Genomic DNA, 24,489 nt, shown 5'->3' on the forward strand with positions numbered 1-24,489 from the left:
TGCTTATTGCATAACGCTGGAACCGTTAGAGCTGCTTTTAGGTAACTGTTAAGATGTTTCTTGCAATATAACCTGCTCCATAATGTGATCAATCAAAAGCCTAATTACTGGACTCATTCCAACTCAGGAGCACATTAGATTACTTTTATCTCTGGTATTTGATAATTACACTCCTGTGTTACGATCATACTTACGCATCGTTCCCCAACGCCTAATTATTCCATTCCAGTATTTGTCAATGGAGACAATTACAGTGAAATGGTTTGTTTACCAAAAACCATAATGTGTAGACCGTCTTTACGGTCTGTAAAGATACATGAATATACCAAACAGCTAGGAGTCAGTATGACATAAAAAGACCAACTTGTCTCCCTACAGTATTTCCAGACTACAGAGACAGGCTTATCACTTATTGCTCCTTGTCCATATTTCAGCACCCTTACTGCTGCTCGGTGTAGTCTAGTTGCATGTAATGCCTCACAGATCAGCACCGTTCTTTATCTGACAAGTCTACAGATATGCTAGCAGCTGTGATACTACACTAAGGCACAGTGCTGCTACAAACTAAATACAAACATGCTCACAGTGACAATGCCAACATGTTGATGTTCAGCAGGTTTACCACGTTGACACAGAGAGGCTCTGAGAGATGATTCGCAATGGACAGAACATACAGAAAGTCTTAACGTGTCTTCACATGTTTAGAGTGAAGAAGGTAACACAAGACAAGAAACCATGTCCATTTAAAAAAGTAAAACAGATGAAAACATGGAAAGCATCAGGAAATCCTTTAACGTCTCCACCACCACCATCGGAGTCCAGCAGGGTAACTACTGGGTACACGGTTTTTTTTGTTTTTTTTTAAACATGAAGTGAAAGTAAAGAAGGAAGGACACAAGTCTTACCTCTCAGAGCTAGCTCAGAGTTTCAGTCATTCATGCCATTTTAAGTGTCTATAAAAGAACACAGAAAAGGGACGATAAGACTTTTAAAACTCAAGTCAACCATTTACCCCAAACCTCAATTAAAAATAAAAGTCAATATCTAATAAAGATCTTTATTTCAGATTTTAAATAGATTTACAAACCATAAGAAAAAAAGAAAATATAAACAAGAAAAAAACAAACATCAAGTGATCGTCAAATATCCACATGTGCATATCAAGGTAGAGATTGTAAACAGTCCCTTGAAGCCAAAAAGTGAGACTCCCCGGGGTCAGGTTCACTCCGCTGGAAAAGGATTTGTTTTGTTTGTTAGTTGGTAGTTGTTTTTTTCCTGAGGTTCTTGTAGTTTTCTGTAATTATATGCTGGGTTTTACCCTCAGTGATGCTGCCACCAATCAGAGCTCAGAGAACTGGGGGACGAGTGGGGAGGAAAGACGATAAAAGTAACAGTAGTTTGACAAAAAAAAAAAAAAAAAAATCTAATTCCATTCACCCCAAACTCTCAAAACAGAAGGGGAGATCATTCATAGGTTGTGTGATGGAAATCAGTCAATTACTGAGTATTGATAACTCATTTCTGAGCATTCTGGGCTTGATAGAAGGCTGTGTAGTGTGCTGTGTCAATTTGGTTCTGCAGAAGTTTTCTGCTGCTATGAAATTCGTGTATAATAAGTTGGTACATTTAGTCGTGTCCTTCCATGAACAATCCTGGGTTTTTAACAATCAGGTCAATATTCGCAGCACTTAATACATAGAAGACCGAAAACATCGCAGCTCGCACCAAAATTTGGGAATAAAAGATTACATCAAAACAGTAAAAGAAGCCCGCCCCGGAAAAAAACAAAAAAACAGACAACCCTCAGCCCATTCACAATGCAACAGTTTAGATAAAATTGAGTAGAAGACCTTTGTCTCTGGAGGTCTTCTACTACTTGGACACAACCCCCGACCCTTATAGCAGATCTAAAACCACAAACACATCATAACAGCATGCTAGTGAAGAACAACATTCTCCTGTTCATGCTCAAAGATCAACCCTATCCCCATTCCTGCTTCTTCTCCACACTTCTCAGCACATCTTATAAACGGTCGGCACACACAACGGAAACATGGTTACAGCGATGTTGGGAATTTCATCGGAAATACTGTTGGATGGGTCCTTAAGTGTGCAACAGAGCACTCCAGGCAGTTAGGAGAGAAGAAACGAAGTGGGCCGTCTGACAGCGTAGACTGAAAACAACACTCCTCTCCCCCCCCCTGTCAGTCTGCATGTTCATCAGGCCATTTTCATTCTTCTGAATCACTCACACTGCTACCTGATCTCATCTGAGGTAACAGGGTTCATTGATTCAGGTGAGTCAAGATGGCTGCGGCCCAGTCGAGCATTTCAGGGGAAAGTGGGGTGTGGGGGGAGAAAAAAACAAAACAAAGCCAGTACACAGAGCCGCCACTAGAGGGCGAGCTCTGGTGAAGGCTGGTGTACAATCTCACTCTCGCTCTGGAGACTTGTGCTACTCTAAAATAGAATAACAAACCACCGACAAACATAAAAGACAGATACAACTGCACGGGTCCATCTCTAACCAAGGACGTAGTCAGTCCAAAGCCCTTACAGGTTGTAAAACTCGAGCTGGAGTTCAGGTCAGACTGTTGAAAAGGCTCAGCTTCACTGCCACGTTTAAAGCACTGCATATTAAGTAGGTTCAAGCGCTGACTGCATAGTTGTTTTGTTTTTTTAAATACAGTACATTGGATTTTTAGGAGCAGCAGCAGGCTCAGCTAGCTGTTTAATGCATCCAGGCCACTAGTAGCACGTGCTTATATGTTGAAGGCCTCGTGGCAGTCAAGAGGACCATTGTGGGATTCTGATCTACATTCCAGTCTTCCAGTTCAGCTGTTGGATCTTACACCTTTCTCTCTCACGCCGTGGACAAATCTGACAGGTGCTGCCATGAATACGTTTGTTCCTTCAGGAGGGCGCCGTTTGCACAGCATCCCCACCTGAGACCTTGTGAGCTTGAATATCTCCCTCGGCCACCTTTGTAGTCTGGCTGCTTTGACCGAGGCAGGCTCATTCAGTCAAGTCATTGAGATCTGTGATATCAGGGAGTGGAGGGAAGGCACAAGGGAGTGTGAACGTTTTTTTTTTTTTTTTTTTTTTTTTTTTTTTTTTTTTTTTAAACGGATAACTTGCCTGTTTGGTGCAGCACAAGCCTTGGGGCTCAAGAAAGGTCAGAGGTGAAGCATGGCAGGGCTTCAAACAGCCCGCTAAACCAGAAGTCACACACATGGCTCACAGACAGAAGTGACTTTTCTCACACACTCACACACACACACACACACACACACACACACACACACTCTAAATTAGCCTACTTTGCAAATGCTCCCTGCTTGTTTTACTCATATTTCAATGGTTTTACTCTGATCCGACCTGTGACGTTACATTACACCCTGCTGATGATGTCAGAAAAAAGGCGCGACCGTTCCTCCGCCAAATTTTCTACAAGAAACTTGGCCATCAGACACACTTTGTTCCACTCAAAGCCAGAGGAAGGAACAGATCTTGGAGATATTTTTTTTTGAGGAAATTTCAACCAGTTATTAGTTATCAGTGCAGACAAACGGAAGCAGACAAGGAAGTACTACTATCCCTAAGCTGTGCTAATGTGTGTGCATCATGTGTAACCTCTACTCAGACAACAAATGGAAAAAATAAAAAATAAAATAAAAAAAGAGAAACATGTAAGAAACAAAACCAACTCTGTAGCTTTCTTCTCTTCGATGCATCAGGTTTTAGTGTGCATACTGTGACTGCACATGTGACAGAAGGTGGACAGGGGGGGGCTGTGCTAAGTGAGGAGAATGAGGGGTTGATTCAGGAGGAAGAGGGGGCAGGGAGTTAAAGTTCAGTCCATGACAAGAGAGGGAGGGGTGTGTGTGAAGTGTGTGTGTGGCGAGGGGGTGAGGCCGGGGACTGGTCAGGGACGAGAGGGAGACATCACGGGAAGGGCATGGTCAGGAGTCCTCGGTGCCTGAGTCGTCGTCGTCATAGCAACAGTCCTCGTTGTCGTCCTCGTCGTCTTCCTCCAGTTCCTCGTCGTCGTAGTAGTCATCGTACAAGAGGTTGGAGCCGTCGTCTGTGGGCGGGACTTGGGTGCGGACACAGTACTCGTCCAACGTGACGGGAACCTTGACGCCGTCCCGCTCCGCTTCAGCTTTGGTAGCCACCACCTGCTTCCTGCGAGGAGGAAAGACAGAAGAGAAAAACAAACAAACAGATGAGGCCTTCAGTGCTGCTCCTCTGTGTACCTGCTACACTGACGAGCTCCCATTTCAAGTGTGAAAGGTGCGGTGTGTGTGTGCGCGCGGGCGCGGTTGTTTCTCCTCTTGGTACCTGATGATCTCGATGTATTCTCGGTCCTTGCCCTTGCTGTCCCTCCACTTGCGGTACATGACGGATGCGTCCACGTTGGCCGGGGAGAAAGTGTTGGGCTCGTTCAGCAAAGAGATCACACTGAGCAGGATGGTCCTGAGAGAGACGTGAGAGAGTGGAGCGAGATTAAAATACAGGAAAGCAATACAGGAGGAGGACAGGGGAGACAGAGGGACCCAGGGTGGGGGAAGGGAGGATGGAGGTAAGACGAGACACATTGAGAACAGAGATGGAAAAGAATGAAAGAAAGAAAGGACACATGGACAAAGAGAGAACGAGAGGGGGGCAGAGATGAAGGTTAGGGTCAGACAACCGGCCCGCTCAACATCAGAACATCCGTTTGTCTCTGCCGTCATCGTTTGAATTTAGCTCCAAGAGCCGCCGTTCATTAGAGATACTGACATTATTTCTACTTTACTTTGACTCACAAAATGTGGGACGGACTTTGTTTTTGTGATCATTGAAGTTTATTTCGGACTGTCTTTCAGCAACAACAATAGAGCCGACCGACGACAATGTATTTCCAAATCTTATCTACAGATACTGGTGAGACCGGTGTAGGTGTACAACTTCATCAGCTCAGAGGCTACACAGGGCCCGTTACCGTGGACACAGTTAAATCCAGCGATGAAAGTTTGTGTCCGTACCTCCTGCAGGGGCTGAATAAAGAAAAACTTTTAGCTTTCAGCATTTTGACCGTGTTTAAGCCAGCTGCTAGCTAACGTTGGGCTGACATTACCTGCTGCCAAATGTAGTGTTAACTAGTCTATATCAACGACGTTTTATTTACGGCATTGTTCCGGAGGTTTCACTGGATGTCCCTCATTTTTGGCCGGATGTCCCTCACCTTCCGCTTGCTTTGTGTTGGCATTATAAACTCCGGTCAATTCAGGAAACATCCTCCGAGATAGAACCGACAATCAAATTATATTCATCCTCATCACACTCTAAAGCCATTTCTTTTTCTCATTCCAGAGCTCGCCTCCCTACATGCACATTCCACCAAAACAAGTTCCTTTCCGAGGCTATTTTGCAGAGGCACAGTTATTGTGTCTGGCGCTTAGCGCTGCCCAAAAAGATTGCGATTGGTTTAAAGAAATGCCAATAAATCAGAGCACGTTATTCTCCTATCCTGGAATGTTGTGTGGACTAGCCAGACCACTTCCGCAGAGCTGTGGAGGAAGGTCTGGCAAAACAAGACTAAGTGTTAACTAACATCATGTGCAGTGATGCTTCTGTTGCCTCCAACGTCTGTTTTGGAGCACCAGAGAGTCGTGCAGGCATTTAAGTGGCACCAAAATGAGGCACCGAAATCTGCGTTGTAATTTTTTTTACGATAGATACCGGCCGTTTAGGAACCGGTGCCATATTGGCGCCAGATTTCAGTACCCAACCCTAATTAATTATACTTCATGTTTGAAAGTATGAAATACATAACTGCGACTGGCAGGTTTGTCAGTTATAACCCTAACATCAGTATTTTTAAAAACAGCCATGATCTGGAGGAAGATATTTTAAAACCGTTAATGCTATTAGCTATATTAGCATTCAATAATAGACCAAAAGAAGGAAACTATGGAAAGTTTTCGCAAGTTGAACTGTCATATAAAGTATAAATTACTGGTAAAGTCCAGTAATTCTTACTTCCAGCAATTTGTAAGAAAGGGGATACAAGCTGCACAAACACTTGCAGGATACCTGAAATCTTTAGTCTGTATTGATTGGTGGACGAGGAGACGATAGGGAAATGTGGACAGTAGGAGGAGGGTAGTTATTTGACATGGCATTAAGGTGCAAAGCTCCTGGAAATCCATGTCTGCAATCCTAATTTATTAATATGCCATTATTTGTTTATTTGACAGGGACAAGGCACAGCTCCTTAGCAGTATCAGAGTTGGCTATAAGCTATTTTATTAATTGTAGTCCCTGAGCAGGAAACCGAGAATAACATCTCTGTCAGAAGGGAAACCTAACACTGAAGCATAAAAACACTAACATAAGATTTCACAACAATAAAACCCCACCACAACAACATCAAAACCCACAACATTAAAACACTACTGCGACAATAAAAGCCACAACGTGAGGACAACACTACAACAGCTGTGGATTTTTACAAATCGAACTACAGGCTGTAGGTGGTGCCAGAGGAGCCAGATTTTTCTTTTAAATTACCTCCTTTGTGTAGTTCTACTCGAACATAGGGTCAGTTTCAGCAAATATGACAGAAAGTTAGTTTTATAAGTCTTACCTACTGCACCTTTAAGAAGGCTGCTGTAAGCCACTGGACAAACAGTAACCCTGCTTGTCATTTTCGTTCATGTTGTTCTTCACAAAATAAACTAGGACAGAATTGAGAACATTATTTGGTGTACCTGACGTTCTGTGTGGGGTTCCACCTCTCTGAAGGCAACTCTCCGCTCTGTGGGTCGTCCACTGGTGGGTGCAGGATAGAGATGCATACATCACCGTTCTAGGGACACAAGAGAATACACCAACACGTTCAGACAATAGTTACTCAGATACAGTTACAAATGAGATAAAAATAGGACTGGACACTCTTCTACAGTTTGTCTAAAATAAACATTTAAATTGTTTTACCAGGATCTAGTGTCATCTTATACTCCTATGTACCCTACAAATATGACACTAGCTCACAGGTGTATTAACAGAGCCTATGAGAAGCTCCTGGATGTTTTGCCCAAGCATTTACACTTGGCCGTTTGCAGATTATCTGTATGGGTGTTTTATTTGCCTAATAACCGATCAAGTTAATTAATTAAAAAGTGCCCTACTTTGGCTCCGCTACAGCTCTGATTCGGTTTCACTCACCACTGAGTCTGACTTAATGTCCCACAACACTATTTTTTACTGTGCATTATGTTGAAAGTTTCTCATTTATTAAATAATTGCTTAAAGCATCTAAACAAAAGGTTTATGTTGGAGTTTGTAACATTCCAAAATCCTACATTTGACTTAAAGACTTTCATTTTCGCTGTAAATGCATATCGGCTCCAAATATCTGTTATCGATTTGATTAACTACTAATAATCAGTATCGGTATAGGCCTTGAAAAAACAGTATCGGTCGATTTCTAGTTTATACTGGTCACAATTACCTCATAAATGTTGGGATGCCACATTTTGGTGAGGAAGCGGAAAGCAGGTGGAGAGTACGGGTAGTCGACGGGGAACTTGATCCGAGCCTGAGGGCGAGAGAAGACACATATTAGCATTGCGAAAGGCAGGCTGTTTAAATCTACACGTCTCCCTTTGCCAACAGACAAGTCATGACTACTTTGCTCCGAACTATTGCTGTTTGGGAGAACCACTTCCACCGCTTATGTCAAAAGAGCAACAATAACTATAGAATACGTATAGTGTGTATTGGATCCACATGTACTTTTGCTAAAAACTACTGTGTTCATGGCCGCTGTCACCCAGGGGAAACTGAAACATGCACGCACGCAGCTGCTGAATGAAGATCTCCACAATCATGCTGATCTGCATCAATACGTGATTGAAAGAAACCTATAAATAGTAGCTGTAGAGTCATGGCAAACCCTACAAAAGGTGGCTGAGCATGGAGGAACGACGAAATGACAGTGTAATGTAATACGGTGTGGAGGGAGGGAGGGAGGGAGGGAGGCAGTGCATTCAGCTGCCGAGTGTGTTGAGCTTAAAGACACACGATGGGTGAGGGGGGGGCTGCTGGTACTGGTATAAAGACATCGTGGGGGTTTGTCCTCTCCAGCTGTCACTGCAACCAAAGACAATCCACTACTCACACCAATGTTCTGCTATTATATGCACTGAACACACACACACACACACACAGCATGAAACCTTCTACTGATCCCCCCCCCCAGTCATATACATATACACACACTTGCTCACATGTGCTGATTCGGCATGGTCAGCTGGTCCTTGCCACAGTGAGCAGACAAGCGGGAGGCAGGGGGATCGGCTGTATGGGAGCAGGGAGGTGTTGGAGTGGTGGTGGGAGGAGGCAGGGGGGATTTTACTTGGAATAAAAAAGGGGTTGTGCTTTATATAATACTCGTGTTTAACATTAAGGTCTTATCCCTCTTTGCGTGCAATGTAGCATTTAAACCAGGCCGGCTGTAGCAGGAACATAGCAACGCTCAGACCAAAACGCTGTAAGTGTGACCTGGTAACGGTCACAGAATAGGTCCATTTAGAGCTGTATTTCAGTGTCTGTTGCCTTTAAAGTGTATCAGTGACCTGACTTTCCATACAAGAGCCACATTTGTTGTATTTGGTGTCTTGAGTGATCCTGATTTGCAGAATAAACCTGCTCTCACCATATAAAAACCAGAGCAGAGAGGAAACACTGACACAGTCCTGAGAGAATGCTGCTTGTAGGGGGAAAAAAAAAATAAATCCCTGGGTCTGACTGACCCTGCTAGAAAATTGGCGGCCCTTCGGAGTGCAGGGTTCAGGCCAGCATTGTACACATTACAGGCTGGCAACAGTGCAACCAACAGCAGCCAGCCAGGAGGAGGGGGGGCGAAGAAGAGGGCCAGGGGAACAACAGGGAGAGCTTGGTTTGTCCAAAACAATATCAGTATCAAGATAATATCTGTCCATTGGCTGAAAAGTAGGTAAAGATAATCTAATCTTTTATATTTGGGAAACCTCCCTGCCTCCACATCTGCCCACAGTCAGTTGGACATGGACTGTGGTCCTATTCAAAATGGAATGTAAATGGTGTAAAAGCGAACTAGAGGGCATTCGGCTGAACGTAACGCTGTGCCAACACTCCCAGTGGGTAAAGTGGTTTATGTTTGTTTGTCTCCCAGGTTTGATTTTCCAACAAAACAATGTGAATAAAACACTCTTCAGCAGCTTGACTTCTGAAAGCCCCAGACAGACTTTATTTTTCTGGCATTGTTATGTTTTTTTCTTTTTTTTTTCTTTGAATTGAATTCCTTTGGGAAAATAACTGTCTATCCATTCAGTTGTCATTTAACTTATGATATCTTTGATATATAAAAAAAAAAAAAAAAAAAAAAAAAAGAAATCCATCGGCCATTGAAAAAAAAACAAAACAAAAAATTCTGAAAAGCAAACCAGAGCAACCAGCTCTGTGGTGACACACAGGGAAATGGTACCAATGACTCAGCATTGCTGCTTTCATTACATGCCCTTAAAAAAGGTCCCATGGCATGAACATTTCACTTTAAGGAGGTTTTTTAACATTAATATGCGTTCCCCCAGCCTGTCTATGGTCCCCCAGCCTGTCTATGGTCCCCCAGTGGCTAGAAATGGCGATAGGTGTAAACCGAGCCCTGGGTATCCTGCTCTGCCTTTGAGAATATGAAAGCTCAGATGGGCCGATCTGGAATCTTCTCCTTATGAGGTCATAAGGAGGAAGGTTACCTCCCCTTTCTCTGCTTTGCCCGCCCAGAGAATTTGGCACACCCATGAGACAGAGACATCATGGCTTTCAAACGAGCAAAGTGGCAGTTGGTCAAGGCCACACCCCCACCCTCCACCTCGCCCGCCCTCTCTCCTCCTCAATAGCTACAGACACAGAAATGGCACATCCTAAGGAAAAGCTAATTGTGGCATTGGCTCTAGTGGCTGTAATTCTGCACCAAGGCTGAATTTCAGATAAAGTATTAGGGGACCACTGAGACCTATATAAAAGCATCCAAAGAGCACCATGTCATGGGACCTTTAAAGCTTTAGTGCGTAACTTTTTTTTTTTTTATAATAATAGACCTCCATTACATTCAAGCCATTGCCAAATGAGTTGATACAAAACTAATTAAAACTATCAGCTCCACACAACTCTCTATTTCTCAGTATGGCTGTGTTTAGAAAACGGTGAAGTCCGGCGACTTTCGCACGCAGAAGCTGCAGCGAAGATAGTTACCTCTTCTGAAGAGTCCACCATGTTTTTTTTAATCCTCCGTGTCCTCCTTGGCTACAAGTAACTGCGTGGAGGAGGGGCTTGGTGGACGCAATGACAGTGTTGTCATTACTTAGAATTCCTCATGGTGGAGACAGAAACTACGCACTATAGCTTTAAATATTTGAATTTAAAAAAAGTTATCCCACTTTGTAGCATTTTGCTTTGAGGCCTATGCATCGACACTTCCCGATAAATAGCTTCATTCATCACAATTAGGGCTCCACGCAATGAGGAAAATATGCAATACGGATAACGTTGAATATCGCGATAACGATATTACTTGCGATAAATAAACATATTAAAATGTACTTAGTTCTGCTGCTTTCAATATTCTGCTAAAATACAAATTGTTTTGCTTGTTGAATTTAAAACAAATGAAAGGAAATAATTTCCAACACTTTTCTTTTCAGTATTTTAGTTTATTTTTCCCTTTTAATTGGATTATGCATTGGACAGTGCCCAGATTAAGCCCCTCTGAGGGTCTATTATTGATTATGTGTATATTAATCTGTATTATTTGTATATATGTAAACGAATAAAATAACTTAATAACTATTGAACAAATTGAACATTGAATTGAATAGACACCACTAAAAAAATAATGACAGTTACATTTCAAAGTGCTGTTTTCTACTGATATTTTCTTTCATCTAACAAAAAATCTCAGTGTCTTTCGCGATATGCCGCATCCTTTCCTGATGTGTTTATTGCGCCAGTTGATATCGCGATGAGGATTAAAAAAAAAAAAAAAAAAAAAGACATATTGTGCAGTCCTAATCACAATCCTGCGAGTCTGAATGCAAGCTACAAGTACATCAGAAAAGGTGACGATATGCATTAAGGATAAGCATGAGCACTGATCCCTTTGAGAAGGTAAGCGCATGATTTCACAATGCAGCTTACCAGGAGGCTTTAAAACCATATCCCTTGTAACACAATGCCACAAAACACAAGTGGCCACAGAGCTGGCCTAAACACAGACAGGCTGCTTGCTTGGCTCATCTGTCTCCTATCTCATCAGCACCACGCAGACAGAAGACAAGAAACACAAGGAGGAGGAAAAAGAGCAATCCAGCTGGGTCTTAGAAGGCCAATATCACTTTTCTCTTTTGAGTTAGTAGGGATCAACTCATGTATTGACTAGATCGATTCACATCCTTATTATGTACTCACATATAGGGTTGCAAAGGAGCAGACATTTTCCGGTAAATTTCCAGAAACTTTCCATGGAAAGTTTAGCTGGGGAATTTTGGAAACATTCCAATTTTGATTTACTATGGTTAGTGGGCTATACAATTAACACACATAGGTTAATAATAGCAATGGGTTGTGAATTTACCCCACCCTCAAACATTTTTTTTTAAAAACTAAATGTTGGCATGTATGTAGTAGCCTATGCTGATTATTGCGTGCGTGCATGTCATTGACGAATATAGCGAGGACATTCAACTGAAGTCGCATTAAATCAGATTGTTTTAACCAAGCTTATGCTGCAAGATGTGTTTTTTTTTCCCTAACTACATTTAAGTTCCCTGTTATAGACTAACAGTATTATAACAAGCAATATTAAAAATATCCAGTTTATTCCCATTAATTCCCGTTTATTCACGTTAATTCCCATGGAAAGTTTCCAACTTTGAAAATTCACAGAATTTTGCAACCCTACTCAAATATGAGCCTTTACTGTACAACACTGGCTCTCTCCCATCTCAGTACGTCTCCCCTACCGGGAAGGACTTTTTGCTTCAGATATACCAGCTCAGAGAAGACCTCTGCCCATCACTACTGTAAGTGCTAGCCTCAGTACACTTGCTGAAACATGCTACAGCTGACGTGCATGTCATGCCTCATAATTTCATAATTGGATGGAGCACAGAATTAACAGCATCCACGGTCAAAAGGTGAGTAACCCTGAACAGCTTATTTGAAGAGCAGCCAATTTACCACCAGCCATGTTAAAAAAAAAAAAAAAAAAAAAAAAGGGACTCACGAAAGGCTCGTTACTGAGGGGCCATCCACACGGAAACGTTTTTTTGTGCAAACGCACATGTTTTGCATCGTTTGGGCCGACCGTTCAGACGAATCGTGCAAACGCACTGCCTGAAAACGCACTTTTTTGAAACCAGGTCTCAGGGTGAAAAAATCCGAAAACAGCTCTCGTTTGGCTTCGTATGGATGGTAAAACTATCCGTATCGATGATGTCATCGCCACACCCCTCTTTTACACCCTCTCCCACGGCCGCTGACGCACACAACTGCGGTGAAGCTAAGCGGGCATGTCCCATCTCCGTGGTCAAACCAGCTCACTTCATCTAAATACTGTGTCTCTGCTCCCTGACCCTTCCCTCTGGATTCTACACAAGATATATTGCTAACTTTATGTAGCCAACGTTAAACATCGCTAAAGTAGCTGACCGCACCAGCAGCGAAGTAACGTTAATGTTAGCTGCTATGGCTATCTGTTTATAAAGTGGAAGTAGATCATTTATCAACTAGCTAGCTAATCTGTCTGCTTATCAACTCCTTGAACGGATTATAGTAACTTTTACCATGGCTTATTGTAGAAAGGCTACTGCAAGAAAAACATAGATTATTAAAAAGACATCATTCATGGGTAATTGATGTTTGTTTGACTTCCGATGTTAGAGCTAGTGAACGTTAGCGCGCTAACGTTAGCGCGCTAACGTTAGCTCGCTGCTAGCAGTAAACAAAGACACATTTTCTTGCGGCGGCCTTTATAAAATGAGCAGTGGTGAAAGGTATTATAGTCCACGGATGCATTAAGCGAAAATTATAATCTAGCTAGTCATATTATGATGAGAAGTGGAAGTGACTATGCTCTTCTCCGTTTTTTTGTGAATTTCTCTAGCAGAAACAGCGCCGCCTATAGGCCTGGCATATGAAGTACCGTATTGAGTCATTTACAAGATCGTTTTGGTACGTGTGGACAGGGCCTGAGAAAACGATGCAAAATCAATTTCGTCTTCCCGCAAAAAATCTTTCTTGGATTGTGGGCTAAAAAAGCTGCCTTGAAGAGAGAACAGGAACGAGAGTGAACGTGCCCAGCCTGTGGAAAGTGACAGCAAGGCAAAGTAAACCAGGTCAATGCAAAGACCCTGAACAGAACAAATCATTCTGTTCTCCCTGAGCACCTCTTTGCCTTCTCTACAGACCTTATCCTCACACACCCACCTAACACTCGCACTGAATGACGAGAAAAAAAAAAAAAAGGTCCTTGAGTAGAACAAATTATACACACACACACACACGAGATTTTCATGTTCGTACCCAGCAGGCCCCTGCCTCATTAACTTAACTCAGGAGGAGGACGGTGAGAAGGAAAAGGGTCAAACGCTGAAGTTACAAACTGATTCTTAGGTGGTCGCAACACCTTTTTTTTAACTTCAATCAAACAGCCTGTAAAGCTACGTTTCACAGGTACGATTAGCACACTGGTGGCCGCATACAGGAAGAGAAAAAAAGAACACATGGTCAGGGCTTCAGGGGCACGGTTATAACGGTCTACTGGGGCCTTACGCTCACCTCTATTCACAGCAGGCTCTCCTTTCAAAAAGGGGCACCACTAGAAGGAAAGGCTCAGTCTGCTCTTGATCTGGCAGTTTCTATATTCCCTTTTCTTTCCTCTGCCCTGCTCTCATTTCTCCGTGACACAGCCAGAGGGGGGGGGGGAAACATGACTCCGGCAGCTCAGCCAGGCTCGGCCAAGCCCTCTGCAGCCGGGCTGGGTCCTCTTGCTGGTACCCTCCCCTCCACTGCTACTGCAAGGCTAACATGGAGCTGGTACAAATGATGAAGCAAAGGAAGGCACACAGTCAGCTGCTTAACAGAACTGAGTGTCTGTCGACTGATCGTCTGGAGCTGAAAAAGACCGACGAGCCAAAACCAACGGGCAAAACCCCTCCTTTTCATGCTTGCTGTGAAGAAGTGGTCTGTCAGTGTTTAGTTAGCCACTCGAGGTCACCACATGACTGAGATATGAAAGAGGTTCTGTTCCACAGTATATTTTGAGTTGCAGAGATCCCATTCACGTCATAATTACATGCAACAAAAAAGGACAATTAAAAGATGCCAGGTGCTGACACAGCAGCACTTCAAAACACAGCCAGCCATCCCATTTCACAGATCCCAGGCCTTTTCACAGCAGTGCAGTCACTACACACACACACAGCATAGTTTCTGTTGAACATCACCGTGACCATGACCTTATAGTTACGAAGATAAGGCACAGTCCTTTTTTTTTCTCTCTCTCTTTTTTTTGCTGTTCTGGTGCACAACACAAAATGGCGCAGGAAGAGGTCAAACCTGCCAAATGTGAACTGACAGACTCTGGTGTCACAGAAAAAGCAAAGTTGTAGTTCCCAAGTAGAGATGATGGAAACTGCACATGTTTTTATGGCCATCCTTGTTGTTTTATTAACTCAATAAACTGATCTCCATGGAGAGCACAGAAGCACAGTAACTGCAGTGGGTTTTTTGTTTTATGTTACTCCAACATACAGCAGGGGATAGAAGTATCAGACAAAACTGCAAGCACTCACAAATTGTGAGATTGCAAAATCAAGGGGCTCCTCAGCAAATAAAATATTTTAAAGGAGAAAAAAAAAAAAAATCATTGCAGCACGGGTCTGTGCTTGCTGTCATTTCCTCAGATGGCATGTTGAATACTGCATCATTGTATAATTTCATAAAAACACAGAGGTCTCACTTCTTGATTTTGTAAGACTTCCCTAGTGTCAAGAAAATACGAGAAGAGAAGACAGAGATGTTAAAGGGGAACTATGCAGTTTTTTTTTAGCTTAATTTACCTTAACTGAACAGCTTCGGAGTCATTGGAATGGTTATATGACTTTTTTCAGGTTGAATTGCTACTTTGGGCCGGCGAGACGCTGGGCTCAGAGTCAGGAAGTATCGCGTGATATCACGTCTCGGGATGTGACGAATTGCTTCACGGCACTGCACACATACACGCCGCTACGCGTCCCCATCCAGGTACCGCCTAGCTAGAAGAACAAGGTAACGATGGAGTTTTTCACACTATGGTCGTGGCTGAGCCGGCAAAAAAGAAGCAGAAAGCTAGGAAATCTTTGTCGGAGGAACAGAGAAAGAGGAAACGGCAGACTGACCGAGCGAGGAGTCAGACACGACGAGTAAACATCAGACCTGGTAAGAACGGAGACAAACCGAAGCCTGCAAATCCAATGCTGACCTGGCGTTCTTGCTGTTGCACTTGGAAGTATCTTTGATCAGAAACTTTATCTGCCACAGAGTTTCTGGTCAGCTTGATGTTGGCAAACGCAAGTTGCTTCTCCTCCGACAGCGTTCTAAGGCCATTGTAGGAAAAAAAAAATAAGGTTACGGACCCAGGAGAGAAGGGTAATATCTCGAGAAAAACCTCAGTGGAAATGGCTCTGTGCGTTTGCCGGCTTCTTTGAAAACAAATGCACATGACCAGAGGGAGAAGATGGGAGGGGGGAGAGTCGCCAACGAGTTTTTACGACAGGGTTGCCAAATATCTATTCCGAAGCTGTAGGTGGAGCTCTGTAGAGAAACCTGCGAGCAAAAAGCAAAAAAAAAAAAAAAAAGCAAAGAAATTGCCAAAACCGCATAGAGAGCCAAAGTCCCGCCCCTTCCGGTGGACCTCATGGGACCCAAACTCTGAAAAAATATGAATGGTAGTGAACGGGGAGAGGCAAATTATTTTTTGATCCCATTTGAATTGAGCCATGCATTACAAATATGATGTTCGTCAATTTAAAATATAATTTTTCAACCGAAGAAAGTCTCAGTTAGCCGTAGGTTTGTCATAGTACCACTTAGTTTTGTGTGAAACCGTTCAGTGAACTACATCTCCCGTCTCACACAACCTACTTCACCTAGCTTGATGATCGGCTTGCTCGCTAGCTAGCTAGCTTAGCTCTGTTAAACAACACATGTAACGTTATTGTAACTGCTGTGTTTTATCCAGTGAAGTGTTTTCAGCAGATAAGCAGAAGAACAAGCGAGATCCTCTGCTCATTAGAGTAATGTTACATCCCCGGTACGATACACAGAGACATCGTAGCTTCAGCGAGACGTCATTCATGAAGTTTGTAGTCTTTCTAATTATTTTCAGTCTTATACTTCAACAGTTTAACAATAAACTCAGACTTTCTTTGGTTGAAAAATAATGTTTTAAATTGACGAACATCATATTTGTAATCCATGGCTCAATTCAAACGGGATCAAAAAATAATTATCTCTCCATTGACTCTAGTTCATACTTTTTCGAAAGATAGGTCCCATTGGCCGGAAGTAGAAGGGCGGGACTTCGGCTCTCTATAGTGCGCTTTTAAGAGAAAGGAAAAAGAACTGAGAGAGACAAACAGTCAGGAACCCCAGATATACTAGAGAGCTACATTGAGATAGAAAATGACTAACACAGTTTTTATGTTTTGGTCATGATTATGAAACACGATTAACAAACAGTTGCGGTGGATCATAAACTTTCCATTAAAAAGTTTTGTTCCGTTTTTCATATTTAAACCGCAGATGAACAATGTATTTCACCCCTGGAGTGAAAGCAACCCAGCTAACCTGCTTCATACATGTCCCACTGCTGGCTATGGGACGGACTGGCCCTCTGCCAGTAATCACCAGACACTCAGAGCCTGGAGGGATACTTCCACACCCCCCCAACACACACACACACTTCTTACTCACTTACTTCTGTTTTGTGGATGCAGGACAGTTATCTAATGTTGTTTGAATGACATTTCAATATGTCGCAGTCCACTGTGTGCCTGCAGTCATAAGGTATTCAACATGGTGGGACTCTTTGAGAGCAACACCCATGTGAAATAAATAGCTGACTCAGCCAGGTTTGGTATGACGTGATTAACTGCCCTGTTTCCGATGAACAGGCAGCTGCAGCATGTCATGACTGTTTGTCTGTTTGAACAATCTGGAGCAGAAAAGGGTGTTTTTTCTTTTTTTCCTTTGAATATGGCAAACTGGTTGGATGGAAACCCGGCAGAGAACAATGAGTCACAACCATGCGGTGGATTTCACAGCCAGGCTGTGCATTCCTGGCCCGACAAAGGATTCCTGTACACAGCACCCACACGGATACACACGGAACACCGTCTACGGTAGCCTGGCCGGGGCCCTCTGCTTGTGTTCACACAGGCTTGAAATATACCAGAGGCAAAATGGACAAGCTTCTCAACGACTGGAATAACAACGCACCGAAGTGATGGGTTTACAAACAGAGAGCAGTTACAATATGCTGGATGATCTGAACACAGTGGGCTTTACAGTTCATGCATATGGAACATAATATGTTATGATTATAAAGTGTACAGGACTTAGCATTATGAGCCCACAACAAAAGGCCCTTGTAAAGAGACCATGCACAATTTGAGTATGTTGTTGTTTTTTTTACTACTTCAAAGACAAATTTAAATGTTCTATCAGGGCCCTGACCTACATTCTTGTCTTTTTCTCAGAAAGACAGTATCATTATGCCACCTTAATCACAGCTCATTATTTGTTTTATTTGACGTCCAATAAAACAACTATCTAGGGCAAGATTGAAGCAGATTTAACAGGGGTTTATTTGACTTTGCCAAACAAAGTAATAAATCAAAGTGCTTTATAGGATGAATAACCACATTTGCGTAGGACTTGGGTGAGCAACAATCCCCCTCAGTGTTTTGCAATATCTGAAGTTGATTTACACACACACACACACACACACACACACACACACACACACACACACACACACACACACACACACACACACACACACACACACACACACACACACGTTTGAGACAAATCAACAGAGGGCTCTCTGCTATGGCAGCAAATGCAATGCTATTCTATATTTACAATGTAGGTGTGTGCCTTCGAATGGGACTTCAAAGTGAGTCTAAAATAAGGTACTGTAGCTCCAACCTTTAGGGAAAACCAGTACAAACAACCAGTAGTGAACAGTAACGATGTTCTAATACCAATTTTCTTTCCCGATACCTACACCTGAGAAGTGGTTAATGGTCACTGCCATGGTGCCATGAAAATAAGTTGAGCTCACATTCCTGTCACTCTAAAAAAATCTTACAAACAATCAAGTGCTTTTTTTTTTTTTAAAACAAGATAATTCAGTCTTGTTAACAGAGGATTTGTCAACTGCCAACCCTCTTTGTCAATAACACAAATACTAATAAACAGGAAAGCATATCTGTGAAACCAACACATCTCCACTCTCAAGGGAGGAAGTGAGCTAGGAAACAAATTAAATGGCTTACGACGAGTTACCAAAAATTAGACAAGCCAAGATTGGGGTTGTCTACATTTTCAAAACCAAGGTTACCATACATTATAGATTTAGTTCATTTGAATGTACAAAGAAAAAGCCTATTCAAGATAGGGCTGTTGATTTGTAAAGTAAAACACAAAGGAAATGATTGAGTGAGTTAGATGATGAGCTTGGCTAATCATGGTAACGTTAAAAGCTTGAGGCTAGATGAAACAACCTTTTGTTTCATCTAGGGCTGTAACGATTATTTTCATTGTTGATTAATCTGTCGATAATTTACTCGATTAGTTGTTTGATCTATGAATTTCAGAAAATCTGTGTTTCCGAAAGACCAAGGTCCTCAAATATCTTGAATAAATATATTTGAGTTGTCAACAACTCAAATATATTCTGTTTACTGTATTAAAATGAATAACGTTAAAGAAACCAAAACATATATATTCACATTTAAGAAGCTGGAATCAGAGAATTTAAACTTTTCTTTTGTTAAAAAAAAAAATACTCAAAGCAATTATCAAAACAGTTGGTCATTATTTGAATAGTTGACAACTAATCGATTAATTGATTAATCTTTGCAGCTCTAGTTTCATGTTAACAGTAATTCTGTCAAACGTGATCATGCACTGACTGTCACGGTAAGGGACCTCAATGAATCACTATTTTAAGGAAAGACAAGCCATAGGGAAAAAGTTTTAGTGCACAAGCGGGCGACGGTAAAATGTAATAATCATGATTGAGTGTAGCTAGTTGATTAAAAGTTGAACAAAGAAGGGGAGACTGTTTAATCACAATTAAACATGGAACAACTGCTAATTAGCTAGCTAAGTTAACGTTATTAACTGTAACCTTACCTGCTGTTGTTGAAGACGGTTGCCTGGAGGCTAAGGTTAACCCATGGACTGTCCTCTATGAGTAAATTAGTTAAATGTAGGCTAAATCTACCAGCTAAAGAACAATAGATCGACTGCTAGCTAACATTAGCTACTCACCTTAAAATAACCACCCTCGTAGTGTGTATTTGGGGGTCCGAATATCGCTACTTCCCAGTTGTACATGTCCGACTCGTCCACCAAAGTTATTTTGAACCCTTCGACTGGCTCATCTTGGAGACTTTTCATCTCCAGCATTAGTGCTTTTTGGGAACTGGCTACATGATGTCCATGCTGAGCCATATTCCACAACGATTTGTATAAATATATCAGCAACACACCACAGCTGTGACTGCAAAGGACAAAGCTAGCTCGGTACAAACAATAACGTTAGCTATTATCAGGAGAAGAACGAAGCCCTTCGCACAGGAACGCGTTAACGTTAGTTTCCGTTAGTATGGTTTCAAAACAGGATCTAAAAATCGCGACGGGGCTTTATTTGGTCAGAGCTGGTGTGGCTTCCTCTGTTGTGAACAATCCCGGGGAGCCCTAGCTAGTTATTAACGACCATCTAAATCTACTGTTTTCAAGTTAGACACAGTATTTATTTCATTTCCGGTTACATCTTTCAAAATAAAAGCCATATTTAATCTCTGAGCATTGCCAAGTTTGTTTCGAATGAATCCGTAGTTTTCAGGCTTTTTATTTTAGCTATAATTTGCAATCCCTTAGTCAACTATATTCAACGCTATATCAGCTGCATTTAAAATTAACCTGTTATCAAAATCAGACTGTGGTTGTACTAGGGAGCTTCCATGGGGAGCTTTGACACTTTAAGGCTTCGAGTGGGGGGCTTTTATTTTGAAAGTGAACACGGGAATCTTATGCCGGTTAGCTTGACAGTGATGCTAACGAAAGCTAGCATGTCTCCTCTTTCGGGTGCGTTGCAATCTCACATGAAAGAGGGCCGGCTGAGCAACATTTGTGTTCAAAGAAAAAAACTTCTTCTAATTAAAACCAAAACCTGTGGCTTTGTTAGTTGAACTTTACTAAACTCAGCTGCTCGCTGTCAGTCAGTAAAGATGTCCCGACTACTTCTGTCATGCAAAGTTTTCTGGTCATTGAAGTTCAAAGCAATACATGAAGCTGTATTGAGCACATACTCAATTGTTTGTGTGTGTGTGTGTGTATATATATATATATATATATATATATATAATATTTTATTTATTTATAATAAATTAAAACATACCACCATTTTGGCATATATGGGTGTTTATCAGTTTACTGTAAGAAAAAAAAGACACTACAGCAACTTCTTACAGCCTTTATTTTTAATCTGGGTGGACTTTCTTTAAAGGGAATGTAGATCATTTGTGTTGTACCCTTTAAAACATTTTACATTGTACAGCCTGATAATGGAATATGGAGAAATAAAAAGACAGGACTTTCCAAAGTCAGTCATACGAGAGTATATTTAAATGTTACAAGCCAAACTTGGTAAAATAACTCACTACAACTGAACCAATAGAGAATTAAGACAGAGCGGGTTGCCTCTCAGTACACTGCTTCACGTGATCTGTTCTACTCAACTTATTATTCAGAGCCCCATGCCCTCACTGTCATGACACTGAATATAACCCCCTCCCTTCCCCTGTGTTTAATAATTTAAAACATTCAATGATATCACTTTTTTATTTGTCTGAACTTAGAATAGATAAAAACACAATACCATCAAAAATAGAGAATGATCAAGTAAACTTCATAAAAAAAAACTTTAAAGAAAAAGGACAAAATGGAATGACAAGTTTTTCTTTGTGTAAGCATGTCAATGGAACAGAACTAAAAGGGAAATAAAAAGTGTACATTCCTAATCATGCAATATACAAATTTTAATCAAATATGCACAGTAAAATGATCAGAATCAGGACAATGTATGATTAGGGGAGTTTTTTTTTTTTCTTCCAGTTCGTCTTATATCAGGAACAGGGATTACAGACACACTTATTTTTTATCGCCATTCCTGGAATACAGCAGATCCTTTCTGTATTCAGGCTCTACTGCTGGACAGAAGATCTTGTAGAATGGCTGACCTGATCTTCAGGTCACAGACACCATTACCATAGTCGTTATCTACAATAGCAGACAGACATGATGAGGGCCTTACCAGTATTTATGATTAGAGACGCTACCAAGTCAGTTTTTATCTTGCTTCTACAAGGTTAAGTCGTGCTGGACCAGGTAGTGATTTCAGACATGAATGACAAACTAAAACATCAAGTACCTCTGAGAAAGTTCCAAGAGACAGCAATTTCTTTAAAAAAAAAAAAAAAAAAGTCCATTCATTGTTATCATAACATGTCAATGTACAAGAAAGTGGCAAGGCAGTTACTAAAAGGAAAAGAAACATTGGGGTTTATCTGGGTACATGCCAACTGGGTGTCAGCCAACCTGGGTGCAGCTACTGTGATGCAAACATCAAAGTGGCACAGGTGTAAATGTCTCAAATGATTTCACACGAAGACCGACAAAACTGCTCTTTGCTGTTGACACTGTGGCGGCTTCCCTACATTGGAAGCAACATTGCCGAACACTGATTGAAAGGGAACCTAAAACCACTGACCACTTCACAGTCTCTGCTTACAGAGACAACAACTTGCAACCTGAAGGTTTTTAAAAGTAAAGACTGGGGGTTGATAGTGTAACTTTGTCATCCCCTAGCCAGTCATATTTGACTTTCCAGAGAAATGAGTTAGGACAGTGATGTAACATGGGCAGCTCTCTTAATGCCAGATTATTCTGTCATTAACTTGACCACATGGTGACACAATTGAGGGGCCTCAGCACCATAGAGGTTTCATAGAAATAACAGTATCCTTCTGTGTATTACAGTAATTTAACATCTTCCATACAACTATAACATATCTGTGAGTTAAAGAGGAAGCTGATAAAAGGTGGCAGTGGCCTGTCTTGTGGTGAAATAGAAATCTCACATTACACTGTACACTTCTACTCTGGAGTTTTCAATCATTTGTATACTCCTCTGCCTTCAAATTAATCTTTGATTTGTGAAAGGAATGATATGTTGGAAAGGGGGGGGGGGTGTAACTGCAGCTTAGCACAATTGATCACAGAGTTTGGGGTGGGGGGGTCAAACTGCAGTTTAGCACAGTTGATCTGGGAGCAGATATACTGGGGAGGGAGGTGGGGCTCTACAAGACTCACAAAGCGCTGGAGTAGGTCAGACTGCACAGCTAAGGCACAGAGCAAAACCACCGATCTACTGTACTGAACGAAGTTTAAAACCCATGCCTTCTATGTGGTTTCATCTCTGCTGTTCACACAGTGTCTGGTGTTCTCCAGGCACAAGGTCAGTGGTGGGTGAGCAAGTGAGAGTCCCCATTGTTCCAGTTAGGACCAGTCTGAGAAAGAGTCAGTCGCATGTTTTTTTCCAGGCCTACAAAGTTGAGCAGCACGCACACTGATGTTTAGTGGGCAGAAAGAAGGGCGTGAGACAAAAAGGCGCAGAGAGGTTTCATACCACAAAAAAAGAAGAAAAAAAAATAAAAAATGAAGACAAAACAACAAAAACAAACCAAAGACAAAACCTTCAAAACAGTAAAATCACAATTCAACCATCAACAGCAAAAGTTCAGTTGTCAACATTACATTACATGACTGTCACAGACTGAATTGCCGACAGAGTGGAGGGTGGAGAGAGGTACACAGGAAAGAGCAGAGGATGCAGGGCATCCAGAAACAGGAGCTCAGTATAGAGTCAGAGTCAGGGAGGAACAGGGTGGCTGTTGGGGGTTTGAAAACCAGGAAGTAAAGATGAAAGTGCATGGAAAAGAGAAGACGGCACATGTACACACAGTGAGTCTGTAAAACAACACCAAGTGTCAGGGAGTGATCACAGAGTTCAGAGTGCAGCGGAACAAAGTGTGGGACACTGAAGAAGAAGGTAAGGGGATTGAAATCTTGAGAATCTGAGGACTAATAAATAGGGCGATACTGGAGGTGCCAGCCGCAGTGTTTTCGTAACATGATTATGTTGTGTTTCAGCGAGGGAGGGGGGTGGCATGAAGGGGGCAGGGGCACCCTGGGGCTGTCGGACACAATCAGCACTGAGAGAAGGTCTGCTTGATCTCATCCAGCACATTCCCAAGCAGGGTCGGCTCGTCACATTTAGCGTCAATGGACACTGTCTGACCGGACTGGGGGGGTGGAGGAGAGAGATAATCAAGTCACAATCTAAAAGTCCACTTTCAAAAAAATAAACACAATAATTGGTTATGAAAATCTCAAATCACAGCACATAATAAAGGGAGGAGTTTCACTGGGTCACTCACAGTTTTGACCAGCAGACAGACATGGTGATCCTGGATAGACCTGCTGTACATTGAGGCACAGGAGTCGATCCTCTCCACAACTAATCCAACCCAACAAAAAGAACACAAGTGTCGGAAACAATCAGAACAACTGCATCCAATTATACGATCCGATTACCTCTCTTGTAAACGACATGGTCAAACCTAACCACCGCAAAAATTCCTGACAAACACTGTACTGTTAAATTCTATATGTGGAACACCATACTCATCTGGCACCTTGATGTTTTAGGGCAAAAGTCTGTCACTTGAGACACATCTTATATGGCCTGGTGTGTTTACGTACCAGAGAAATGGTGGCGGAAGCAGATCCTGGCCAGTAGGTGGTGGAAGGGCATGACGACTCCCTCCAGTTTGACAGAGCTGCACTTCAGGTCGCCCGACTCAAGCAGCTTTGCAAACGCATCACTGGCCAAACAAAACAAACTCAGATTTTTAATTTCTCCTTAAAAAGGTCCTATGACATGCTGCTTTTTGGATGCTTTTAGGGGGGGCAATGTGGAGGGTGGGGGTGTGGCCTTGAACAGTTTGCGGCCACGGTTGTAGCTCTATTTCCACATGGGTGGGCCAAATTCTCCGGGAAGCGGTG

General features: G+C 42.1%; 2 protein-coding genes across 9 annotated transcripts in view; both read right to left on the minus strand.

The window, feature by feature from the left end:
• Nucleotides 1-1,043: 1,043 nt before the first annotated feature.
• Nucleotides 1,044-20,094, minus strand: LOC114561232 (ubiquitin-conjugating enzyme E2 R2). Its single transcript, XM_028587107.1, has 5 exons — nucleotides 19,630-20,094; nucleotides 7,499-7,585; nucleotides 6,756-6,853; nucleotides 4,342-4,476; nucleotides 1,044-4,185 (listed from the first exon to the last, which is right to left on the minus strand). The coding sequence occupies exons 1-5, from the start codon at nucleotides 19,810-19,812 to the stop codon at nucleotides 3,963-3,965; spliced, it is 726 nt and encodes a 241-aa protein (XP_028442908.1). The 5' UTR covers nucleotides 19,813-20,094; the 3' UTR covers nucleotides 1,044-3,962.
• A 728-nt stretch (nucleotides 20,095-20,822) lies between these two features.
• The window catches only part of ap3d1 (adaptor related protein complex 3 subunit delta 1), a 30,946-nt gene continuing 27,279 nt past the window's right edge, over nucleotides 20,823-24,489 (minus strand). For all 8 annotated transcript variants that reach the window (XM_028587077.1, XM_028587075.1, XM_028587072.1 and 5 more), the window contains 3 exons: nucleotides 24,187-24,308; nucleotides 23,862-23,941; nucleotides 20,823-23,726 (listed from right to left, as the gene is read on the minus strand). In XM_028587077.1, coding sequence (XP_028442878.1) covers nucleotides 23,631-23,726; nucleotides 23,862-23,941; nucleotides 24,187-24,308 — 298 coding nt within the window. In that variant the 3' untranslated portion in view covers nucleotides 20,823-23,630. The remainder of the gene's footprint in view (nucleotides 23,727-23,861; nucleotides 23,942-24,186; nucleotides 24,309-24,489) is intronic.

The sequence above is a fragment of the Perca flavescens genome, chromosome 9 (assembly GCF_004354835.1).
Source record: "Perca flavescens isolate YP-PL-M2 chromosome 9, PFLA_1.0, whole genome shotgun sequence".
Classification (NCBI taxonomy): domain Eukaryota; kingdom Metazoa; phylum Chordata; class Actinopteri; order Perciformes; family Percidae; genus Perca; species Perca flavescens.